We start from the raw sequence: 14,742 nt of genomic DNA on the forward strand, positions 1-14,742 counted from the left end.
CCAAGTCCCGCGGCAGCTCAGCCCACGTCTCGCACATGCGCTCGACAAGGAAGGAAACGTGCTGGGCGTGGTGGACGATGAAGTCGACCTGCCCGAGGACCCGGAAGGAGAGACCAAAGTCGACAAGCTGGGCAACCTGCTGGGCGGCCGGGAGTACCGCGTCCGCACCTTCAAGGTGCTCGACCGGGGAGAGAGGCAGTACATGCTCTCGACCGAGCCTGCGCGCTGCATTGGGTTTCGAGACTCGTACCTCTTCTTCCAGAAGCACAGGCTTCTGTACAAGATCATCATCGACGACGAGGCCAAGCGGGATTTGATCGAGAGGGACATCATACCGCATTCGTACAAGGGGCGGGCTATCGGGATAGTCACCGCGAGATCTGTGTTCAGGGAGTTTGGGGCCAGGATCATCATTGGCGGGAGGAAGGTGGTGGATGACTACCATGCCCAGGAGGCGAGGGATAGGGGGGACGTGGAGGGTGAGCTGGCGGTGCCGGAGGACAGGCTGCCTGCCGCCGGGGAGAAGTACAACAAGAACCAGTACGTTGCCTGGCACGGGGCGAGCAGCGTGTATCACTCCGGCGTCCCGTCCGTCCCCATGCCGATTGGCAAGGCGGTCGAGGTCAAGAAGCGCAAGATCGTGGTTACCGGCGACAACTGGATGGTCGAGCACGTCCGTGAAGCCAGGTATGTTCTACGCATTTTTATATTACATATACATACCTACTGACAAACTGCAGCCGCTTCAATTCTGAACTGGCGAGCCTGCGCCGGGAGAACCTGGGCGGTGTCTACGACATCCACACCAACATGATGATGTATCCCAAGACGATGCAGCCGACCCATGCACGCTGGGAGGCCGTCCGGCCAGAGGAGACATCCACTCTCTGCCGCCGTATCGCCGGCGCCACCATAGACGACAGAGACAGCCAGGACAACGAGGACGAGGACAGCGAAGAGACTACCATCTTCCCACCGGTCCCAGGCATCTTCAGCCGCAACTTCCGCATCCACGACATCCACTACGAGTCTGCACCCAACTCGTCGCTCAACCTCGTCCCCGGACCGGACGGAGACGACCACGACCTCGGCTCCAACGGCCTGATCTCTCTCCGGGGAGAGGCAGACGACGAAGCAGACGACGGCGAGGGAGGCACCAGCTTCAAGATGACGGCCGACGTACTGGCGGAGCTCCCGGAAGACTGTCGACGGGCGTACCTGGATGCCGCTGCACAGGAGTGGGAGTGGAAGACCAGATGGAAGGGCGAGGCCGTCGACGGCGCGAGAGCCAACCTCGCCATGAACTTCACCTGGACTCCGTGACCTCCTCTCTATCTCTTTCTATCTACTTGTCTACCAGGGTACGGAGTTCATCGGCGACCAGGGCCCGGTTCCCGAAGGTGCTTTTACTTTTGTTTCTTATTGTGACGAACAAGAAAATAAAACGGCTTCTTCTTCCTCCGCATGCATGCATGCAAGGTGTGTGACCTCTTTTTTTTCCTCGAGTCAACTCTTTTGCTATTTGTCAAAAAACTATCCAACCTCCCCGCCCATCCATCGACGTCATCCTACATCCAGCCCTTCACGCCCTTTTCTCTCTCTTGTTCTCTTGTTCCTCTTGTCCTCCTCTTGTCTTCCTCTTGTCCTCTATCTTGTAACTCTCGAGGGCCCCTCATGACCTGTCTATGTACTCTATGCCATGCTTCTTCATCTTCATCTTCTTCTTCACCTTCACCTTCATCCTCGTCTTCGGCAGTCGACCGGGTAACCCTAACTGCTTAGTCATGACATCCTAGAGTCATAGACTAGAACTTGAGCCAGTATCTAAGATATCCAGCAAGATGTCGGTATACATAGTATGAGCATAGCCATGACACAGTGCTCCGTACACCCAGTACAACCACAAAGCACAAGAAGAACAGAAGAAGAACAGAAGAAGAACAAGAACAAGAGGAATAGAGTCATAAGAGTATCTCGTATGTAACTTACAAGGTGTCAAACTGACTTTTTCTCCTCTTCCGCCTGACCCTCTTAACTTTTTTCCTTACCATACCGTACAAGCCCCGTAACGCCCTTACATAGCAAAAAAGAAGGCGAAAAAAAACACTTTTCAAACTTGCCTTTTTTTCCCGCTCGAGGCGAAGTTCTTCTTCTTCTTCTCGTCTTCTTCCTCTCTTCATCCTCTTCTTCCTCTCATCCTCTTCATCTTCACCAACTCCAACACCAGCACCGTTGAAGCTCTTTTCAGTCCCCGCTCATCGTGTTCGTGTTTCCCTCGTCCGTTCTTGGTCGGTGTTCGTCGGGTGTTTCGCTCACCTTTTTCTCCCTTTGCCATCTATCCTCTCCATCTTCACCAACCACCACCAGAAAACGACCACCGGCCACCAACGAGCTTTTCACTAAGTCTCGTTTCTCCCCTTTCGCTCGGTTCACTCAGTACCTCGCAGCGTCTTTTGTTCTTCTTCTTCTTTTCTTCTTCTTTTCTTCTTCTTAGTTTATTTAGTTTTTTTTTTTTTTCTCTCTTTGGTTGGTCGACTACTACGCTCATTTTGCTCGTCCGGCATCATCGGTTACTCCTTGGATCATCATATAATTCCTCCTCCTTTTCCCCCTTTCCTCGCAGGCTGGAATCTCTCTTTCTCATCTCCCCAAATGTCATACTAGGGATAGGAGTCGTCTGTTTCAAAGCAGCCAGTGTCCTTTTTTGGGGCGAGGCCCCGTCCTGGGTCGGGAGAGACGGCGAGAAAGACAGAGAGACAAACCCCTTCTTCGACGATACCTCATTCAAAACAAAAAGCGTCTCACACGGCTCGATCGACTGGCATTGAACCGGCCAGTCCTAGGCAGCAATCCATTGTGACTGCTGCCTGCTCGCTGTCAAACAGACACTGCCCATCATGCCGTCCTTCTTCGCGTCCGGGTTGAACACCTTCCCGCCCACTCCGCCACACACCAACGTCGCTCCTCGCGTCGAGACCGATCCTTCGTTCTACGCTGGTAACGGACATGCCGGGTTCCCCTTCAGGTACGGGGCCGGAGCTGAGTATGAAAAGTACCAGCCTACCTTCCCCAACCCTTACCATGGATCACGAGGTGACCTCAACAACAAGGGGGCTGGCAACAAGCCGTTGATCGCTCATCAGATGCTCTTCAACAACAACAACGCTCACGGCCATGGTCATCACGGACTCATGGCGATGCACGGAACCAAGCTGGCTCCCATGGACAGCGCGATACCACCACAGTACCGTCGTCATGATCCCATGATCCACCAGGACCAGCATCAGCTCCAGCATCTCCAGCACCTCCAGCACCAACAGCGTAAGAAGCAGCAGCAACAACAGCAACAACATCAGCAGCAGCAGCAGCAACAGGCAAAGGAACAAAAGACCACGGGCGGCGTGGCGGCTCATCTAGACTACGACATGGACCAGATGACCGACTTCGTGGCCGAGATGGCCCATGGAATGTATGCTCTCTACCAGTCCAAGCTAGTCCTTGCAGATATTGACATGCTCCGAAGCGTCCACCCAGGAACCACGCCTCCTTCGCAGTTCCGCAAATATGTCTCCCAGATTCTCTCGTCCACGCGTCTGCCTAGTTCCACCATCCTTCTCGGTCTCTACTACTTAGCCTCTCGCATGCGGATGCTCTCCTCCGCCGATGTCCATCCTGCTTCCCCTTCTGCCAACTCCACCTCTGCCTCGTCTTCTCCTGCCACCACCCAGGTCTACCGCATGCTCACCACCGGTCTCCTGCTAGGCAGCAAGTTTCTGGACGACAACACCTTCCAGAACCGCTCCTGGGCTGAAGTCAGCAGTATCCCTGTCTCGGACCTCAACGCCATGGAGCTCGAGTGGCTCTTTGGCTTTGACTGGAAGATTCACGAACGCATCCACACCAAGCATGATGGATTCATGTCTTGGAAAGTCCCATTGGGATAGCTGGAGGGTAAAGGCTGATGCTCGTGCTGCTGCGGCTGCCTCCTCAAACGAGTCCCGTGCAAAGCTCGCTCCCATCGACACAAACATCATCCAACGTCGTCACCAACCCTACCACCACGGTCACTCGCACCACCACAGCGCCCTGCCGAAGGCCATGCTCTCGCCAGACGGCCCCATTCCGCCACAGTACCAGCGCGGTGCTTGCCCATGGCTCCCAACCAGCAACGCAAGCACCGCAGCCGCCACTCCCCTCGCTGCATCAGACTACTCTCCGCCTTCGGCTCCTCACACCGGCCCCAGTACACCGGACTACTTCCACGGCTCCGGCTCGGCTGCTGCCTGGCCGTACAACGCTCCTCCACCTTACTGTGCTACCTGGCTTCCGCAGCAACACCAGACCGCCCGTCCAGGTCCTACCGCCCTTCCGCTGCCCCTCCCACGCTCCCAGCCGCCATCCTACGTCCATACTCCCATGTATGCAAACGCCTTCAGTCCCATCAACAATGGCAACGGGAACGTCTGGACCGGCCACGGCCCTGGCTGCGGATGCCTCTACTGCGCAAAGAACCATGATCTATACTTCCCTGTCACCGCTTTCGGATTGCAGCCTGTTGCCGGATGATCCTTCTTCACCCTTTTTTCGATTCGATTCAACCAAAAAAAAAAAGCTCCTTGCAACCTTGACTAGACTTCTTTCGACCAAAAAATATTCTGACGTAACGATTCACGTTGCCATTCTTCGGTTTTCGCCTTTTTCTTCTTCAGCTTTACGTCTTTTTTACTACTTCTTTTTGCCTCTGTTCACTTCGTTCTACGCGGATGGATGATTGATGATTTCCCTCGACTTGATTTGACCTGACATACATACTATACATACCATACCCATTGAACCCAAACTTGTCTTTTTATTCCTGCCTTGCTGCCACGCCTTGCTTGTCCTCTCGCTACTGTTACGTTATTCCCCCTTTCGCGCCGTTTTTGTCTCTTAATTTTTCTTTCCTTTTACTTGGGCATCGTTATTCGGAGGCGCTTCTCTCTCGCTATCTCCCTCATAGACATTTCCCTTTATCCCTTTGTTTCTAGCACTGCGATTTTCCGGCTCTTCGGCGTTTTTGTCTTCTACATTATTCCCATTCTGCCTTTTTATAATTCATGTTCACGACCCATCACCATCACACCGCTACTAACTATATTTCCTCTTCCTCAAAAAAAATTGTCGACATTACACCAAAAACATCCCTGCCAGCCTGTTAAACTGTTTGTTTACTTTGTCTACCCTGCCTTACCCTGGTTCGGTTTCAGCGAGACACGTTCTTGACTGGTTTTATTTCGGCTTGCTTTATTTCCAGCCTATCGAGTATCCAATCTCAACCGCAAACGACGCGAGACGAAGAGAGAGAAAAAGTGTTACTCGAGCCCCCGAAAAGCAACGAGAAAAAAGAGCGAACAAAAAAAATACAAAAAAGCATAGAACATCTCGCTGAGTCTTTTCTCTTTTTCCCCCCCTTCATCTTTACTATATTTATTACTATTATATTTTCTATCTTTTGGTTTTTGGTTGGCGGGCTTTTTCTAATCGCTATTTCGTTTGATCTCTTTCTTGTATTTCCTCTGTCTGCATGGTGATGGGGGTTTTTAATCAAAACATCTGCTATGTGCATCTTGCGTCTGTTCTCGTCTTTTTCTTTGCCAATTTGCCATGTCTCGTGTTTTCCCTCTTCCCCCTGCATCAGCCATAATTTGCGTGTTTATTCTGTTATTTTACTTTCTACATCCAAACCCTGAAAGAAACAAATCTATTAATTTCTCTCTCTCTCTCTCTCTCTCTCTCTCAGCTGGAAATTTGACATTTTCGTCCTCTTCTCCAATTTTTTCTCTGTGGCTCCGGTTTTTCTTTTACCTCGCTTGATGGGTTTTAACTAAGAAGGGGAAGGGGAAAAAAAGATGAATATACCACATATATATACATACACTTGTGCGCTCTTATTAATGTCTTACGGCTTTATCCCTTTGGTCTTTTCAACTCTATTTCATACCCCCTTGTTTCTTCGTTCGAAAAGATAGCGTTTGTTCATGCTGTGCCTTTCAATCCACTCTACATATGTTAATCTCCGATATGTCTTGTCGTCTTACGTCCTTCCCTCCGCCCTGAGGGCTCTCCCGCTCAGCCTTTGGCTGATATCCTGGCTTGTACGCGAAATACACGGCGAGCATTCTGTCTTTACCGAGGCATAAATTAAACTAAGTTGTGGACCGTCTCTTCTCTTGCATGGATACGTATTACTCTGCTTGAAGTTATTGGTTGGAAGTCCGTAGTGATTTATTTAACTAGACTAACGGCGAGAACCGGTGGAGAAGCTGAACGGTAAACTATCATGTACAAACGCCATTTGATGAAACCATGTTCTTTATAGTAAAAGCCTTGAAAACCTTCTAACGGCCGTGAGGATGGTGCCGCGATGAACCCGCGGACACAAGTGCAGGGTGCCGGTGCTGATCTACCATGTCGTATGCTGGCAGTTTCTCCTTATGGTAGGCAGGAAGGTCCCCGATGGTCTGATCGTCTTCAAGCAGAGCGTGTTTGGATGTATTTTTAGCCTTCAAAGCCCGTTTCTTTTCTCGGTGATCGTGGATTTTTTCGGCGGTGAAGTAGATTGCGGCGCCGATGGCGAGGACGACAGCGGCCATTTTTATGAGTGAAGTAGGGCCCGTTGATTGTTGAGGTTGTGGGTGATGGATGGTTCTTTTTCTTTTCTTTTGGAAGATATTGTTTGAGAGTAGATGTAGTGGTGATGGTGGTGATGGTATGGACATAGGATGGAAAGAGAAAGGCGTATTTATACCCTCTGACGATGTTCGAGGATATCGCTGGCATCGTCGAAATCGGGGGCAGTGCTGAGGAATGTCTACATGGTATGTATACGGAGTATTTGTCCGGTCGAAGCTGTGTCAAGAAGACGGTTGTTCTTAGCTGGCCTGCGCTGGAATGATTTGTATTTCTTCACCGTTAATGATCTCTCTCCCGTATCTACTGGTACGATGCTGGTGTTCATGGCTGAAGGTGGCCCCGTAGAGGACTATCATCAGCCTCAGACCCATAACTGCCCGCTGTGCTAGTTGCTCTTCAACTTCACCGTCAGTAAGCCACGCTGTAGATATGTTCATGCTTCTAGGCGTGGAATATACGCCCCTGGATGGAGTAGTTACGGCCTCTGTCAGTATAAATACGCCCCCTGCTAGTGTCTATACGAGGGCTTGGCACTGTGAATACGTTCCCTGCTTCATGTCCAAGATATCAAATACTTTCAACTACAGTCTAAGTAGCTGAACCGCGATATCAAGTCAGCTATCGTATCAACAAGATACGATGGCATTGCTTTTAGGATATCATCCTCCAAGAGGGCTGGAGTTGGGGCAGTGTTGCTGCTTCTCAACTATATATAAGGAACTGCTTCTCCCATACTCAGTTCTATCACCATCACCACCACAACTTTGACAGATATATTCAAAGCTTCATTCATCCAATCACCTCTGAAACTGCCTGTTTACCTCAAGCAATGGCTTCTATTCTTGCTACGGCCGGCCTGCTGCTTGCCCACGGTGTTTCTGCTTCGGCCATCCATTCCTCCACGCATACCAATGGATTCTGCAAACAATTAGATATCCCTGTGTTCGCTAGCTCGGAGAGTGCTATCTACGATACCCCCAAGGTGGATAGTAACATTGATGCGATAGCCTGGGCAATCTACTCCGATACCTGGAGCACTCCGGCAGGCGCAGCCAGAATCATCAAGAACACGACTACTTCCGATACCTTCAACATCCACGCCCAACTATGTGTTCCCAGGGCTGCAGGAAAGAAAAATGATATCCTGCATATTGCCACCCATGGAGTCCATTATGACTCGAGATACTGGGATCCCACCCTCGATCGCGAGAAACAGTCCTATGTCGAGGCCACGCTCAGAGCAGGGTATTCCATCCTCACCTATGACCGTTTGGGCGTGGGTAAATCCGACAAGCCCGATGCATACGACGTCGTTCAAGCTCCCCTGGAACTAGAGATACTTCGACAGTTGACTCTGATGGCTCGCAATGGTACTTTGTACAGCTTAACAGGGAATGCAAGACCGGCCAATGCAGCATTCAACAAGGCCTCAAAACCGGCAAGCAAGATTGTACACGTCGGCCACAGTTTTGGGTCCTTCCTTACCTCCGCATTCATCGCAAAACACAGCTCTCTGTCCGACGGAGCAATCGTAACAGGCTATCTGTTGAGCAAGTACCTCGGAAAGGCAGGTATGGTGTCATTCAATGCCCAGTTTGCCCCTACGAGCTCTACCCCTTTCGACCGACCAAGTGGTTACGTTGTGTGCCAGAAGAGCGGTATCCAAACCATCTTCTTTGCCGGTGATACCAAGACCGCGTTTACCAAGGAAATGCTCGACTATGGAGATGCTATCAAACAGCCTGTTCCTATCGGAGAGTTTGCCTCTGCGTACCATATCATTGGGCTGCCCGGGCCTAACTTCAAGGGGCCAATTCAGTACATGCTTCCAGAGTTCGACTTTTACATCTGTGGCGGCGATTGCAAGGGAATTGCTGACATGAAGGAGCTGAGGAAGACCTATCCTAATGCCGCCGATATCGAAGTTGCCATACAGCCCAATACTGGACACGCTTTTACCCTTCACAACAATGCTACTGCTGGCTACCAGCTCACCTACGATTTCTTGGCCAAAAATGGGCTGTAACGTCCCATCTACCATGGCTGTAGCAGTGCCCCTTCAACAGAGCACTATTCTGGCATATGAACTGAAACTATAGAGCTATATCAATGCTAACCAACGTGTACTTTATTTTACTACCAACTCTCTTGTTTTATGTTCCTTGTTCCTTGGGAGATGACTAGAATAGCTAGAAGTTAATATTAGATATATACCCAACTTTAAGAGTGCTATGTACGGCCAGAGTAAGCAACCTGTAGAGATGGAAGTCACAGAGAAAAGTAGATATAGGGTTATATTAAGCAAGGCAAGGATGGCACGGGGCGCCCCTCAGCCCCAGGTTTCAGCCTCCAGATCTGATACTTCCGTAGGCAAACACAGATTCTCGAAGCCAATAAATATGACCAATAATACTGGACACTATGCTTTTTGATCCTCAAAGAAATGCAGGTCAGAAAACCATAACCCGGACGAGCCGGAACCTCGGCCTTTTACTTGGCTTCATTGTAATCCTGGGATTGGTACCATACTCCAAACAACGGGGTGTTTCGTCTGCCATTGACCTCAAACCCGGCCAGGAACATGCCAGGCATGTGGATTTTCCCTGGAGTACCATGTATGTAATATCAACTCGTGGCTTTAGCTTTTGTATTTGGAATTCAATGAGGCTGAGCATGAAGAACCATCTCCAAGGCCGCTTCAGCTGCCAAGTCAGACTTGGTTGCTCAATCACGGAAGCAACATATACCAATATCAGCCTTGCGATTATGTACATTTATATACCCGTAACGATCCTTGGATTTGGGTTGTGGCAAGATATTTGGCGGGATATACTCAGATATAAAGGTTCGGCAGTGGTTGTGACACCTGAAGCATAAGTTGATAGCTTGATATTCAAAGATGTCGACCCCTGAAAGCCACATTCAACCCTCCCAGAAGAAGACGAGGAGGCGCCACCAAAAGTCGAGGAATGGATGTTTCGAGTGCAAGCGGCGGAGAATAAAGGTGAATGGCTCTATACATTCCCCAAAGCACGAACAGAACTAACATTATCCCAGTGTGACGAGGAGAAACCGGCTTGTGTGAGATGCGTTTCCGGTTTCTACAAATGTATCTACCCATCAGGGCCTACGCCGGCTGGCAAGAACCGAAGGGATGAATTATCCCTACCAAGCTCTTCGCGCAGCACTCTTTCACCGTCACCAAGTGCCCTATCATGCCTGGAAAATTCACCATCAACACGCTCATCCCTGGAAGTGAATATCTTCTTCAATACCACAGATACCCTGATTGAACTATCTGATACTGATTTGTATCATCATTACCTGCAACATACGAGCAGAACCTTGGCTTGTTCCCGAAGAGACCAAAGTGCACTGCAAATTGGCATTCCAACGCTGGCATTGCGGAGCAAAACTGTCTTTCATTCCGTCCTAGCAGCATCTGCAGCCTGTCTGGCGTGCGATATGATAGCCAAAGAACCCCCGCCAGATGTGAGCGCAGTTAATCGGGTCTTGGTAACAGGTTATCGGCATTATCATGCAGCAAGTGAAAGAATGAGAGAATCAATGTCTTCCATGGATACCTTAAAGTTGGAACCGCTTCTAGCAAGTGCCTTGATGCTAGTACCATTTGCTACTGCAAGTCAGCAAATAAACCACTGGCTATCGGAAAGAGGAGAGGTGGAAGATCCTCAAAAGCCTCTTTCCTCTACGCCGAGGGACATCATAGTCATCATGCGAGGGATACGAGCAACTCTTCAAACTTTGGACTGTGATAGCTTGAGGCCAGGACTTTCGCCATCCCCCGGGGCAGAGCCTGGGGTTGATAATCATTCAATATTTCTAGACAGCAATACCTGCTCGGCAACCCAAACTATATCACGAAGCCATGTAATGGTCCCAATACTCGAAGCCACTGGCAAAGCAGCCTTTTCAAAACTTCAGAAGCGTTTAGACTCTACTTTTATCCATAACGGCGGAGATGGAAATGAATTATTATCTGCCTGTAGTGCAGCTTTTAATATTTTAAAGGACATAAGAAACAATGCCTTCTCTTCGACTAGTTTATCACAGCCCTCACCATCCTCGTCATTATCGCCTGATGACTTGGCTAGCGACGATTTTGAGCCCCAAGCTATGTCTCTACCGCAGGTAGCCTCATGGCTTCGTTCGTTTGCGAGTAGGTCTGTGGTTCCACAGCCAACTGAGCCACTGACAAGGTACTTCCTCACTTTCCTTGTCCAGGCTCCCCAAGCATACCTGGATCTCGTCCTTCCACTCCTGGACCAGAGGCTTGAGAGCCCTGCTACCGCCGGGCCAGGTGGGATTTCTACAGAATTGACGATGGAGCAAGCACTTGCGCTTGATATTTACGCGCACTGGTCGGTCCTTATGTTTTTAGTAGAGGAGGAGTCATGGTGGATTGGGAACCTACCGTTTGTGACATTGTCGGGGATGGTGAATAGATATGGTAACAATTTTGTGACTAGGCTGTGGCCGGAAGAAGGCCGCTGGCAGTGGTGGCCAGGGGGCATGTTAAATATATTGCGAGAGATTAAGCAGTATCGATAGATTGTCCCGCAAGGCATCGAATGGAATCGAGGCGTGTACGACAAAATCTAATCTACAAAATTATATACATTATCTGCTACCGCATGCGAAAATGCATAGTCTAAGTTGTAATAGGGTAGCTATCATTAATATCCTTAGGGATTTCTAGATTGGCAAGGAGTTGTATATTAGTATACGCTCCCCTGTACACTCTGTTCCTCGAGCCTGGCTCGTTCATCTTCTAGTTCCCCTTCATCATCATTGGCGTAATCATCATCTCTATCATAATTGCGTTTATGGCTGCTGTATTTCAGACTGGACCCCTGGCGGCCGTTTCCATCGCCATTGCTTCTCTGGACAGTAGAACCTTCGTCCCTGTCTGCTAGGGGTGATGCGAGGCTGGTCGATACGCCACTATGCGAGCCCCCAGCGTCTCGGCCTCCTAGGCACGATACATCTAAGGCGCGAGGTGGCTCGCTACGCTTATATCTGTGATGCAGAGCAGACGTAGACTTTATATGCAGGACAGGTTGATCACCCTGTTTGGTCGTCTCCCCTTCCTCGTCTTCGTCTTCGTCCTCATCATCATTTTGATATCTATCATCCAACTCTACCTCTTTCCCCTCGCGGCCCCCTCTCTCAGTCCCGGCCATCAGGCCCGTTGTCGAAGTGCTCTGGTGCAACGGGCCCTTAGTTATTCGATGTTTGTGACGAGCATGGTTACACCCATCTGGACACCCACCCCATACCCTCCTCGGGCTAATAGGAGATGTTGTCGGCATGATATTGTTAGCCTCACGCTCTCTTTCTCTCTCTTTCTTTAACTCAGACCATGTCCGTAGCTTGTTCCGTAGCACGTATTTTCCATTATCTGGATCCTTCTGCATAACCACAAACTCGCAATGGTTGATATTTCGAAGATCCTCAAAGTACTCGACACTGAAATGGTACCATTTCATCAGGAAAATCCGAGTCATCAAGCCATGGGTAACGAGGACGCAGACGCTGGCAAAGTCATCATCTCCAAATAGCCGCCATAATGACTCGTTGAATCCGCTCACTCGATCGTATGCGTCTGCGGCAGACTCGCCGTTGGGAATACGGTAAAAGAAATGCCCATAGTCCGCACGCTCCTGCCACATGCGCTCCATCTCATCGGAGCATGGCTGGAAATTGCCAAAGTCCTGCTCTCTCAACCGTGGCTCTTCGTATACCTGGATACCCTGGCGAGGGAACGGTGACGGCGAAGGGTCATCTGAGGTGAGAGACTTTAGGATTCCCTCCGTTGTCTCTCTTGTTCGCCGATATGGGGATGTGAAGAAGTGTATCTTGTCGTCAGGCCGTAGCATCTCACGCAGTCTGCGGCCAGCTTCTAATGCCTGTCGATGGCCTTCTGGAGTAAGCTTGATGCGGTGGTCAGGCACTGTCTGATGGATTTCTCGATTTTTGTTTCCTTCTGACTGTCCATGTCGGATCAGGATAATTAACTGCAGTAGAAGGACCTGTTAGTCTATGCATATGTTGATGCAGAGCAGACTATGACCTCCGTACTGACTCGCGGTTTGCCCATACTGTGGAATAACTCCCTGCCCTGACGAGCACGCTGGATATAGATAGATTTAAACGTTTTTTTTTTTTTTTTGAAGAAACCGTGAAGCTGGGGATTAATACTCCGTATATACACACCTGAGTATACCTCCGGCGTCCGTATGGATATAAATGAACCACGATCGCAGCCCTGGAGTTGAAGAAGAAGCAAAGCTATCCCGGATTATCTAAAGCTTCAGCAGAAGTTGAGTACATTGAAGAAACAAACCCGCAACCAGCAACTCGACAAGCCTCCCCAGGCCTTGACATTGAATAATATATATTGATGGACTGAATTAACGTGCTTCTGCGGTCTCAATAATGGCAGACGCACTTTACGAGCTGCTCGTCCCTTACTTTGACACCTCGGATGGCGCCCCTCGACCACCTCCGCCAGCATCGAGCTCGACTACTGCGCAGTATCTTAAATACATACCAACCCTTGATACGGCTTCTTTAACGTCGACTGAGCTTCAGACGCTCTCGCAGACCTCTCATTCGAACCTTGTTTCCCTCCAGGCGCTCGCCAACAGATCACACAAGTCCTTCATCACATCCGCAGACAACCACCGATCACTACAGACATCCCTTCCACGGCTGGCCACAGAGACACAGCGGCTACGAGATGCTATACCGAAGCTGGACGAGGAAGTTGTGTGCTTCTCTTCTACATACAGTAAGACGGGAGAGAGCCAGATACTAGACAGGAGGAAGAAGGCGCTCCAGCTCGCCAGGAATGTGGACAGGCTATCTGATATCCTAGAGCTACCGACTCTGCTTTCCACAGCAGTCTCATCTTCCTCGGGGACTTCGTCAGCCGCCGCCGGGGCCGGTGGGACGTCGTCGAGCAGCCTGTCGAGCAGTTCCAATTATTCAGCTGCTCTAGACTTGTTTGCACATATCAAGAGGCTTCAGACGCTATATCCTGAGTCGCCGTTGGCCAAGGATATATCAAATCAGGCAGAGGATGCCATGAAGGATATGACTACCAATCTGATCTCTGATCTTAGAGCTCAGAATATTAGACTGGCGCCCGCGATGAGGGTCATTGGGTGGCTGCGGCGTATTGCCCCTGACCTCGAAGAGCCATCAAGCTCTAACTCAACCAGTGGTGGTGGTAGTAGTAATGCTGGCGAAGGTGCGTTCGGTGCCCTATTCCTTGTTTGCCGTCTAGCAAACCTTTTGAACATGTTAAGCGCTCTTGAACCGCTCCGGGAGCTTGCGGACCAAGAGACTGTCCGGAGACGGCAGAATGAAACAAAGGGAGAACCTGGCGAAGGGTCAAAGAACACCTGGTCTGGTGGCCAGCAGACGGAGCGGTTCTTGAAGAGATACATTGAAATATACAGAGAACAAAGCTTCGCAATCGTGTCCTTGTATAAGAATATATTTGCACCCATATCTTCGGAATCAGAAACCAGCTCGAAAACCAAACAAGAAACAAGCAAACCACAGTCAGAGAAGGAGGATGAGCCACTTGAAGCATTGATGCTATCCCAGCTTCCTCCGGCGTTGGCTACATTCCCGATGCACCTGGCACAGCTCCTGGCAGAGACTCTGGAGGAATATCTGCCGAACGTGAGAGACAAGAGCTCGAGGGAGAGCCTGCTAACACAGGTACTCTACTGTGCAGCCAGTCTGGGGCGACTGGGAGGCGACTTTAGCATGATACTCTCCCTGCTGGACACGACCGGAGGAATGGAGCAGGATGACGCTGATGCTGACGCTGAAGCTGTCCCTGAGTGGGAAGATGCCATCCGAAAGCACCGCATCCTAGCCGAGCGTCTGGACCTGTTGACAGCCGGTGGTGAAGCTGCCGGGGCGAAGGGATCTTCTTCTCTCCGGGCTTCTTCTTCTTCAAAGTGAAGCCCCTGTCGACAGCCATTGGATAGAGATTAGTTACCCCAGACTGGTGTCCAGCAGATAGATAGC

The 14,742-nt window shown here is 50.2% G+C and overlaps 7 protein-coding genes across 7 annotated transcripts in view; 5 read left to right on the forward strand and 2 right to left on the reverse strand.

Annotated features, from left to right (window-relative positions):
- The window catches only part of MCYG_00713 (nuclear localization protein), a gene marked incomplete at both ends in the record, with an annotated part of 2,013 nt that extends 690 nt beyond the window's left edge, over nucleotides 1-1,323 (forward strand). Inside the window, 2 exons of the mRNA XM_002850563.1 lie at nucleotides 22-687; nucleotides 741-1,323. Coding sequence (XP_002850609.1) covers nucleotides 22-687; nucleotides 741-1,323 — 1,249 coding nt within the window. The remainder of the gene's footprint in view (nucleotides 1-21; nucleotides 688-740) is intronic.
- Nucleotides 1,324-2,897: 1,574 nt separating this feature from the next.
- Nucleotides 2,898-4,566, forward strand: MCYG_00714 (meiotically up-regulated gene 80 protein; the record flags this gene model as incomplete). Its single annotated transcript, XM_002850564.1, has 2 exons — nucleotides 2,898-3,856; nucleotides 3,945-4,566. 2 exons carry the CDS (start codon nucleotides 2,898-2,900, stop codon nucleotides 4,564-4,566), a joined length of 1,581 nt encoding a protein of 526 aa, XP_002850610.1.
- A 1,811-nt stretch (nucleotides 4,567-6,377) lies between these two features.
- On the reverse strand, nucleotides 6,378-6,758 carry MCYG_00715 (uncharacterized protein; the record flags this gene model as incomplete). Its single annotated transcript, XM_002850565.1, has 1 exon — nucleotides 6,378-6,758. The coding sequence occupies one exon, from the start codon at nucleotides 6,756-6,758 to the stop codon at nucleotides 6,378-6,380; it is 381 nt and encodes a 126-aa protein (XP_002850611.1).
- Nucleotides 6,759-7,501: 743 nt separating this feature from the next.
- Nucleotides 7,502-8,698, forward strand: MCYG_00716 (conserved hypothetical protein; the record flags this gene model as incomplete). Its single annotated transcript, XM_002850566.1, has 2 exons — nucleotides 7,502-8,042; nucleotides 8,064-8,698. The coding sequence occupies 2 exons, from the start codon at nucleotides 7,502-7,504 to the stop codon at nucleotides 8,696-8,698; spliced, it is 1,176 nt and encodes a 391-aa protein (XP_002850612.1).
- An 873-nt stretch (nucleotides 8,699-9,571) lies between these two features.
- Nucleotides 9,572-11,244, forward strand: MCYG_00717 (conserved hypothetical protein; the record flags this gene model as incomplete). The annotated part of the gene is made up of 2 exons (XM_002850567.1): nucleotides 9,572-9,676; nucleotides 9,730-11,244. The coding sequence occupies 2 exons, from the start codon at nucleotides 9,572-9,574 to the stop codon at nucleotides 11,242-11,244; spliced, it is 1,620 nt and encodes a 539-aa protein (XP_002850613.1).
- Nucleotides 11,245-11,411: 167 nt separating this feature from the next.
- On the reverse strand, nucleotides 11,412-12,793 carry MCYG_00718 (phosphoglycerate mutase family domain-containing protein; the record flags this gene model as incomplete). The annotated part of the gene is made up of 2 exons (XM_002850568.1): nucleotides 11,412-12,725; nucleotides 12,779-12,793. 2 exons carry the CDS (start codon nucleotides 12,791-12,793, stop codon nucleotides 11,412-11,414), a joined length of 1,329 nt encoding a protein of 442 aa, XP_002850614.1.
- Nucleotides 12,794-13,131: 338 nt separating this feature from the next.
- MCYG_00719 (conserved hypothetical protein) lies at nucleotides 13,132-14,676 on the forward strand (the record flags this gene model as incomplete). Its single annotated transcript, XM_002850569.1, has 2 exons — nucleotides 13,132-13,486; nucleotides 13,514-14,676. The coding sequence occupies 2 exons, from the start codon at nucleotides 13,132-13,134 to the stop codon at nucleotides 14,674-14,676; spliced, it is 1,518 nt and encodes a 505-aa protein (XP_002850615.1).
- Between the last annotated feature and the right edge of the window lie 66 nt (nucleotides 14,677-14,742).

Source organism: Microsporum canis, genomic scaffold, assembly GCF_000151145.1.
Source record: "Microsporum canis CBS 113480 supercont1.1 genomic scaffold, whole genome shotgun sequence".
NCBI lineage: Eukaryota > Fungi > Ascomycota > Eurotiomycetes > Onygenales > Arthrodermataceae > Microsporum > Microsporum canis.